Here is a 9913-nt window from a genome sequence, read left to right as displayed (position 1 = left end):
TAAACTTTTCTAAGATCTTCCCCAGGATAGAAGTCAGGCTAATGGGCCTGTAGTTCGCCGGATCCACTCTCCTCCCTTTCTTGAAGATCGGCACCACATTGGCCTTCTTCCAGTCTTCGGGCACTACACGAGCAGGTCCAAAGAGGTGATCCTTACCCTCTATGCAACACTGGTCAGGCCGCAGCTGGAGTACTGTGTCTAGTTCTGGGCTCCGCACTTCAGGAGGGAAGAGGCCAGCATCGAGAGGGTCCAGAGGAGGGCCACTTGCATGATCAGGGGCAGCAGGGCAGGTGCTGTGAGGAGAGGCTACGGGACCTGAACCCATTTAGCCTTCACAAGAGAAGGCTGTGGGGTGATCTAGTGGCCATCTATAAACTTACCGGGGGGACCAGAGGGGAATGGGTGAGACCCTGTTCTCCTGAGTGCCTCCCAGAGTAACAAGGAATAATGGCCACAAGTTGACCGAGAGTAGGTTCAGTAGACATCAGGAATATTTCACAGTCAGGGTGGCCAGAATCTGGAACCAGCTTCCAAAGGATGTGGTGCTGGCTCCTACCTGGGGGGGTCTTTAAAAGGAGGCTTGATAACTATCTAGCTGGGGTCAGATGAGCTTAAACTTAGTAGGGGTCATATGAGCCCAGTATTCATTCCTGCCCAGGGCAGGGGGTTGGACTTGATGATCTGCTCACGTCCCCTCCAACCCTGCATCTGTAAACCTATGAAATGCTGCACCTGGGAACAATAAACTCTGGCACAACATGCACCAGAGTTTATTGCTCTGTACTATAGCATGTGTAGACACACCCACCCAGTTTTTAAATATATTGCTACATTCAAACTAGTAGACAAGACAGCTTCCTTTCTTTCAATTTCCCTCATTCCCTATTATAACATTGACCCTCTCTGATACTCTGCAGTGCAAATGCAGAACACTTTGATGATAACAGCATAGCTAAAGTAACATACCTGTATGCAAATATTTACCAATAGACAAACATCGTCCCAGAAATGTTTGACTTTGAAAGTTTACTTGGAACTGGATCCTACAGTATTCTGATCTTTAGAGTATTACAAGATGCCACACACCCTGTTCCTGAGAACAGCTGTTTTTTAAACAACATGCAGAAGACCTTATTCTACTTCCATTAAAGGCAATAGGAGTGTTTCCGTTGACTTGGTAGTAGGATCAAGTAGGATCAAAGTGAGTGCAGGTGGGAGAAAGTCCAGATAACATCACATGAGGCAAAAGTAATAACTATATATTGAGATAATTGATATCAAAATTTCCTAGGAAAACCCACAGATATGTCTCTTCTCTCTATGGAGAGTTGTGGAATAGGAGGTGGTGTCTCATTGGTTACTGCATAAACAGCATCTCCTACTTATTTGTATAGATAAAAGTCTTACATGTTTATGAAGAAATAAGTTTCCTGTATCCAAAGACTTCTTTTGTGCCAGACTATGTCAAAATTTTTGGAAGGTATTATACAAACATATGTGCACATACTCCTACAGTTTGACTATCCACTTTATATCTTCATGCATGCATCCAACCTTTGGTGAAAAAACATGAAAAGGACAAGCAGAAGAGTCGATTGGTATGAAAAGCTGTTATAAATTAGTGTTATGACATTCTAATAGTAGTATCTTATTCCTGTGCAGATAAGTCGATCTCAAAGTGCTTTTAAAAAAAGGTGTTTTATCAAGAGATATCACAGAGACAAAAGTTACTCAGCGAGTGGTGACTGCTCGCAGAAGCTAGCGGTGGCTTCAGTGGTGGCCAATCTTGGAGGATTGTGCCCCCCTATATTCCCCCGTACATGTTGCCTATGGGACTCAGTCTGTTTTTTGGATTCTGTCTCAGTGGCCTAAAGGGAGGATGGACGGTGTGGGCAGCCTCCACTCCTCCAAAAATTTCTTACCAGGCATATGCATCAAAGGTCTGGGTGGCCCTCATGCATATACCATGATCCAGGAGGCTCAATGGTTGCCACCACTTAATCTTGTTAAAGCTCAGCCTGCAGTTCTTAAAGTCTTTTACCTTGATTCATTTTTTAAATTTTAGGTACAGTGGAATGATCCAGATGCAAAATATGAACTTCTTCCAAAAGAGAGGTTACCCAGGTTCCCATTTATGATTAATAAGAATGGGACTATTTATGTGACTGAACCATTGGACAGGGAAGAAAAGGATTTTGTAAGTAAACTTGTAAAACCTAACCATAATCTTAGGTTGAGGAGTTGTTGTGTGTGTGTACAAATGTATGAAAGTTGGTTGTGGACAGAAGAAAAAGAGGAAGGACAGGTTTGGTTTGATGTTTTTTCTTGATGAATCCAAGTGAGTCGATAAACATGGATTTAATGCAATTTAAGAACAAACACGTTCATCCCACCTGATTATATTAATTTATCCAATAGTCATTAATTCAGTATTTATATTTTTCTTATAGTTCTGTATGCCTTTTAGTCTACATTGATGTACATAGAATATGAGATATATACCAAGAAAATGTTACAGTACCTGATTGAGACGTGCACTGTGTCTTCTGTGGTTAGGAATCATAGACCTCTGCAATCTTTCCTCTGCTTTTCTGCAGGAGATAGGATGGGATTTATTTTTTTGACAACAGATAAAAAAAGAATAAATGCATTTCCTGTTAGGATAGCAATAGATGTTTTCCAGTTCTCTCTCTCCCAAAATGCATTCCTACATTTTACAAAGAGGAACGAAAAGTTATATATATTTTGTGTAACATATATCCTATGGCTAGGATTTAACTGTGCAAACTCATTTTCCTTTCCTAATTAAAATCATATGTTAAGTCAAAGTGTGAGCTTGAATTACCACTGTAGCCCAAGGCCTGCTCTTAAGTTGTACCACTTCTCCATGGTTCTTGGGGGCCTTCAGGGCAGCTGGGAATCACTAGAGTTTAACAGCACTGTTCCCAGTCTCTCTTTCCCCTGGCCATAGTCCCCCCACTAAAGAGGAGACTTGGCAAAGATGTTGGACATAGGAACTGTTCTGGTGGCTTGCTACCACCTGAGGCTCCCTCATAATGTGTGAATCACAGGTATCCACCAGCTGAATGACTGCTTTGTTCTGATGACTGGTAAAGCAAAGGCCAGGGTCTGACTTGTAGTAATGGATAAACAAAAATTTGCATTTTGAATTAACCACAAGGACAGGCTGTCATAATGTGAAGTTTCTAGTCTATTTGGGTGTTAAATGTGGTTTTTTTGACAATAATTATTGAACAAGGAAAATAATTTCATACTTTTGACTGAGCTAAGAAAAAGATTATATACATTATAAGTTTTCAGGACCTAAACCTAGCTTTCGGTGCTGAAAGAGCTGATAAAATACTGAACAGCAATTGGTCAGCATGTACAGATCAATTTTATACATGTGATGTTTAATTTGAAAAAAACCCTTTTTCCCAGAATGTTTCTCTTTTCATTTCCTGTAAAGGCATAGTCAGCATTTGCCTGGGAATTCGTTGATCCCACACCAACACATCATCATTAGGGTGTGGGAAAAAAGACTGATTCTTTTGGAAAAACCTCCAAAAAACAATGAGAAGTAGCTGTTATACTGTAAGTGGAGTACTACAATTATAGCAAAACTGCTCCAAGGTTAACTATGCCTCATCCATGGTTAAAGCTGGGGCAGTTTAGCTCACTTGTAGCGCTACAGGCTCATGCACATATAAGTTACAGCATAACAGCTGCATTGCATTCCTGAGCAGCTGCTCACCATGCCTGTTGAAGCCGTTTCAGGTACACAATTATCCATAACCATAGACTCTGGATTGGGACTAGACTGTGCTCTACAGTGACATCTTGGACCATTGAAATCAATGGGACTTTTCCCATGGACATCTACTGGAATTAGGGTTTCCCCTGCAGACTATATTATAGTCCTAATGTCATACAGGCATTCTTTTGTGACTTAAGGTAAATCATGCTCTGTTACTCATCTAGTGAAATAAACATAATAATATATTTGTACATCTCTTGGGTGTTGAGAAAATAAATTCACTGATTGGTTCTGAGGCACCTGGACCCAGACCCAGACCCAGACCCTCAAATATACATAAATGCTTTGGAGAATCTGACTCAAATACTAAGGAAATAGGGATCATCAAAGAACCTGTAAGTAGTACAGAAATACTGACCAAATATGCAAAAGGATCTTTTATTTTCTAACCAGGCTTTCATTGTTGTCCTTTTCAGTCTAAACTATTATAGTGTTTGCCTTTTGCCATTCTTGTTGCAGTATACCTTCTATGCAACTGCAAAAGATGAACAAGGAGAAATACTAGACAAGCCTTTGGAAATCCAAATTGTGGTGGAAGATGTTAATGATAATCCACCTGTGTGCCAGAAAGCTTTAACCATATTTGAAGTTCAGGAGAATGAAAATGTAGGTAAGAAAATATTTTTTGACCCTATACTGCAAAAGCATTCTCTCGGTCTGAATGCCGTTTCCCTTAAACAGGACTAAAGCTGTCATTTCAGGGCCTTCTACAGCTACAGGTATTCTGTAGGTAGAGTCCTTACTCATGCACTATCTCACTGACAACTGTGACAAAAACTGAGTCAGTGTGATTAAGCTGAATCAAACCTTCAGTGTTCAAATGTGATTGCATTTAGACTATAACACTGTTATCTTCCACAGCCCCAGTTTTGCTCCACTGCTAAGATGTAAAAAAGAATTCCCCTTTCTTTATTAAAATACAAGATAATGCTTGCTCTAATTGAGTAATTGCATTTCTTTCCCCCTTATGTGCACAGACATGACTTCACTGATTCCAGTGGAATTGTAAGTTAAATCTATCCCAAAGTCTTCATATTATGTATTCATTGCTAAGACCAGGATTGTCTGCAATGGTCATTTACTCTAACCACAGCACATAATACAAGCAATAAAATTGCTCCCAGTAATAACTGCATCAAGCCCTATAACTGCTGGCTAAGTCAGAGCACATATTTTAAGTCAATCTACTGTGTTTCTTTTCAGGATTGTATTGCTTCTCCAATATTTGTATCACTATTGAGGTTCTTTGTATTTCATTCTGTGGGGAAGTGGGGAAAATATGTTATCTGACTAATGTCTATTTTTCCTTGACCCTAGGAAGTGTTATTGGAACTCTGGAAGCTTCAGACATGGATGAACAAGGCACTCTTAATTCTCGCTTGCAGTTTCGTATTGTGGATCAGAACCCCAAAATTCCTGTAGATAAATTATTCATTGTTCAGCAAGAAGCTGGGACATTCCAGTTAAGGAGCTCTTCATTAAACAAGCACATAGTTTCTAACTATACCCTGAAAGTGGAAGTAACAGATGCAGGTCAGTAGAGATAATTGTTACACATTGGAATAATCTCACACTTCCCCCTATCTGATTCAGTGTTCAGTATCCAAGTTGTTTTTGTTCAGGAATTGAGGTGTTGTGGGTGAGGGCACTAAAGGAAACAGTGGGCCCATCTACACGAGACACTTACTGCACATTAGTTTAATAACACTGTGCAGTAGCGTGGCAATTAAAAACATGCTAATAGGCTGCTGGGCAGTGTTATTAGGCTAATGCACAGTAAGCATCACAAAATACCTGTGTGATGGCGCTACTGCACAGTAAGTCTAATTACTGTGCATTTCATTAGTACTTTATTAAGCAAGTACTAAATTAAATGTGCAGTATCTAAGGCACATTAATATGAACATGTAGATGCACCCAGCAAGACTGAAAGCTACTCTTCCTTTTGAATTTCACTTAGTTTTTTTAAAGATGCAGAGGTGAGCTCTTGAAGAAAGGGTTACCCACAATATAGAAAATTGAAGAAGATGCATGATGATAACCTCAAGAGGTATTTTGGGAATGAAGGAATGTTCAAATAGGTGGTCTCACCAAAATTAAATATACAAAAGTATAAATATAGATAAATGTTAATAGCAAATTTAATAATGAAATACAGATAAGATATAAATGAGCAAACCATACAGGTAAGGCATATCAAGCAAATTATTAGAATTTATAAAATATACTTCAATCCAAAGAAATATCAACCATATTAATATTTAAAAGAAATTACTCTTACATTTTCTAAGTTCTAAAGTCGTAGAAAAGCCTCCAACAAGTGGCCAGCCTGTTGGGGAAAAGGACATCTTACCTAGGTCTCAGAAACTATGTTCTGAAAAAACACTAAGCAGGCACTCCTGGAGGTGAGCAAGTCAGCAAGAACTGTAATTCAAGACCAAAGAGTGAAGATTCCAAAGTGGACCCAAATTTTTATACTCTATTGCCTGGCTAAAGCTTACTAGATATGGCTAAACATATAAAAATGCTTCTACTAGGTCCTACTCAAATTCAAACCTATTTAATCCCTATTTAATAGGTTCCAGTATAATTAGAAATGTATTTTTATTCTCTATTTAACCTATATCTTGGCTAAAATCAGATCTAAATACCATAAAACTGCTAAATGCACTCTGGGCAACCTTTAGCCTACTTCTTTTGACCTGTCTTTCTGGCACTCTGTACAATTATCCTCACCATTCTCTCATTTATTTCCTTGGCCTCTTCTCTTATGCAAACCTTGGTCAAGCAAATACAATATATTGCCACTAAGTAGCTTGGGGCCTAAAATAGTCTTCAATGATTTGTGGAGTTTCCTTTGGGTTTAATGAAAAACATAAAAGGGCATTTATATATGTTCTCTGGGAGGTAGGGGGGCCCTTTAATTAGAGCAGATCTAGGAGCCATGCTAATTAAAGCGCCTGGAGCATCACGTGTATCAGCATCCCTGTGCTGAAAAAAGGTGGCAGAGCGCTTTGAACTAAGTTCATCAAACAAGCTTTAGTTTAAAGTGCCTTGCTGCCATTTTTCAGTGTGGGGATGCTGATAAACTCATGATGCTGGAGTCCGCTGGAGCACAGTAATTACCATGTTCCAGCAGACTCAATTAATTGTGTCTGCTCTGATGCTCTGTAATAGCAGCGCAATGTAGCAGCCAGGTCCCTGTATGTGTATAGGAGGCCAAAATGTCTAACTGAAGAAACTTCAGATAATTCAATACAGTTAACCAATTTCCACATAGTCTATACAGGAAAAACAGTTTTAAAAGGGTTTGCAAAACCTGTTATGGAAGAGCCCTGAAATCCTTAATGGTTAACTAAGTGATATATTTTTAAACCAATGGTCCTGTGCTTTCACTAGTCTGTGGGGGAGCAAAAGGCAGGGCAGGGTGGCACCTTATAGAATAACATGTACAGATAGGCAGGAGCTTTTGTAGGCTACAGGCTGCTTTGCCAAATGCTATAAGATGCCACCCTACCCTGCTTTCTGCCTAACTTCAGACTCACAACTGCATCTCTTTATTGCAAACAAACAATATACTCTGCATGGTATATTCAATCTGGACTCCAGTGGTGGTGATCTCAGTTTTAGCTTTTTAACTTCCCATGGTCATAAGCAACATCAGAGGGGCTTACAGGAATCATGCTGCCATAAACCATGGCTTGGGGAACCACTGAATTAAAAGCTTCATCCTGAAATCCTTAGCCAGACAAAACTTCCCTTGGCCACACTACTACACAAGAGCAAAGAGAAAGCAAATTTACATGTCTCTTATGTTAATGAAACAGCATTGCTTAGACAGTAGCAGCTTAAACAGCAATATGAGAACTGTGAATAATATGGTGGTTTATTCTGAAGGCTCATATGAATTATATCCAAATTAGTGTGTTTAGGATATTCCTTGAGTCCTAGTTTATGAAGCACATGCTGATAATACTAAAATCTGCCTTTATGTAAATTATTTTAAATCAACCACTGCTGACTTTGGGACCTATAAAACCTGCTGAAAATGAATGAATGTAGGAAGTATTAAAGGAAGATGGAAAAGGAAAGGTGGAGGGACAGAGAGAGAGAGAGAGAGAGAGAGAGAGAATCCCCTCCTCCCCACCCCGCCTTCCCCCCCATCATAATACTGTTTTGGCTTCCAGTACTTTCGAGCCAGTCCTTGTGATGGTTGGAGGATTTTACTCTGATTGTAATAACCCATGCATTGGGAACCCATGTCGTTCACATGTATGCTATTAGAAGAAATAAAACATTTCCTGCAGAAATGTGATACGGTTTTATTTTGTTTTGTGCAGGATTTAAAACAGAGTGTGATGTGCAAATAAATGTCATTGACATCAACGATCAGATTCCCATCTTTGAAAAATCAGATGTAAGTATTTCTAATGTTGTTTTTGATGTTACTAACCAAACTATAACTAAACATTTGGGCCTGATCCATGGTCTGTTGAAGGGACAGTGCCAAAAATTTAGTCTCCAAAGTTAGGTTTTGTAAATGGGGGCGGAAAAATAAAAGACTTTGCAAAAATTAATTAAAATGGCTGAAAACTCTGCCCACCCCGTGTATTATATTTAAATTTTGCCTTGCTCCCATCCCAAATATAGTATAAGTTAGATGTGTCCCAATAAGTGAAATTTAGTGCTAGCATTGTTCAGTTCTAATCATCTAAAATGTTACCAGTAATCTTTAAATAATTTTAATATAAACCCACATTTCTAACAGTGTCCTTTCTACAAGGAGAAGGGCTTTTCAATAAAAAGAGTTTTTGAAAAAATATTGCAATAAATTATGTGGGGCAGATTAAATAGTTGGCCAAAATCTACCATCAGGTACATCACTAGGTTGCCTCACTAGCTGACTTTTATGGATTTTATTTATTTAAATGTAATAATGTTTTGCCATTTTCTTTCTGAAACAATAATAGCAATCTGTGCTGTATGATTACACTTATACAATCACCTTAAAAAAGGATAAGTGTTTCAAAATTAAAAAAGGCTAGCCCTGTATAATTACTTACCATGTAAACTAACTGAAGAGATAAGGAAAACAACATTTTGTTGGCATGTGTCCAGCCTACCTTTTGTTTGAGAGTATATTTAAAAAGCTCTGTGAGCTGAGAAATTCAATAGAAATTTTTATTAGAAGATTAACAGAGGATGACATTAAGAAATCATTTAAACTCATGGTTGTTAAAGGATCTAACAGCCACTCCATTCACATGATGTCCAAGTCTTTGGGATCTAAGTAAAGGAGTAATTTGGGAAGTAAAATGGAGCCTGCATAACTCAGGGTTTAACCTGTCCTGTCACCTTTCTTTTGGGCTGATTTAGTGTCTTTTGGCACTGGACTGGCTCTGCCACAAACTTCCCATGTGACATGTGTGAGTCTTGTATACTATGTGCCCAAAGAACTGAGGCACCTGACTGATGTAGGTGCCTGGGTCCAAAATTCAGATTCTTTGCTGTTCAGCTTCCACTTCCTCCTGGAGGTGTCTAATATATCCAGGTGCTGAAGTGTTTATCAGCAAAGTTCCAGGTGTATAAGCAGTTGCTGTTGAATATACCCAGAACCTAAGTCTTGATAGTGCCAGACATAGTTTAATAGTTTCATAGTTAGTAGGGTCAGAAGGGACCTGAGGAGAAGGGAGTTCCCCAGCCTGTAGGTATGATGCTGGTTCTTCCTCCCCAGGTGCATCACCGTGCACTTGTCTGTGTTGAATCTCATCCCATTGTTGTCCACCCACCCCTGTAACCTGATAGGTCTGATTGTAGCCTATTCCTTCCTTCCTTCTACCATGCCCACATCCCCCCACATCTTAGTGTCATCGGAAATTTGAACAGGGTGCTTTTTACCCCCTAGTCCAAGTCACCGATGAAGATGTTGAACAATGCGGGCCCGAGGACGGAGCCCTGGGGGACCCCACTGCCCACAACCCTCCAGGCTGAAAATGACCCATCCACCAAGGCAGAGATGGAACTGGGACTAGCTTCCCAGATTAAGGACAATAAGAAGTCCTTTTTTAAATACATAGGGGGTAAAAAGAAGGTCCC

The 9913-nt window shown here is 39.5% G+C and overlaps 1 protein-coding gene across 1 annotated transcript in view; it reads left to right on the top strand.

The window, feature by feature from the left end:
• CDH17 (cadherin 17) overlaps window positions 1-9913 on the top strand; it is a 48938-nt gene that overhangs the window by 20070 nt on the left and 18955 nt on the right. The window contains exons 8-11 of the mRNA XM_019550523.1: window positions 2066-2197; window positions 4277-4427; window positions 5135-5350; window positions 8158-8234. Of these exons, the coding sequence (XP_019406068.1) occupies window positions 2066-2197; window positions 4277-4427; window positions 5135-5350; window positions 8158-8234 (576 nt within the window). The remainder of the gene's footprint in view (window positions 1-2065; window positions 2198-4276; window positions 4428-5134; window positions 5351-8157; window positions 8235-9913) is intronic.

This window comes from Crocodylus porosus, unplaced genomic scaffold (assembly GCF_001723895.1).
Source record: "Crocodylus porosus isolate Cpor-Errol unplaced genomic scaffold, CroPor_comp1, whole genome shotgun sequence".
Lineage (NCBI taxonomy): Eukaryota > Metazoa > Chordata > Crocodylia > Crocodylidae > Crocodylus > Crocodylus porosus.
The sequence above is the reverse complement of the archived record's forward strand: the minus strand, read 5'-3'. Positions and strand labels throughout refer to the sequence as shown.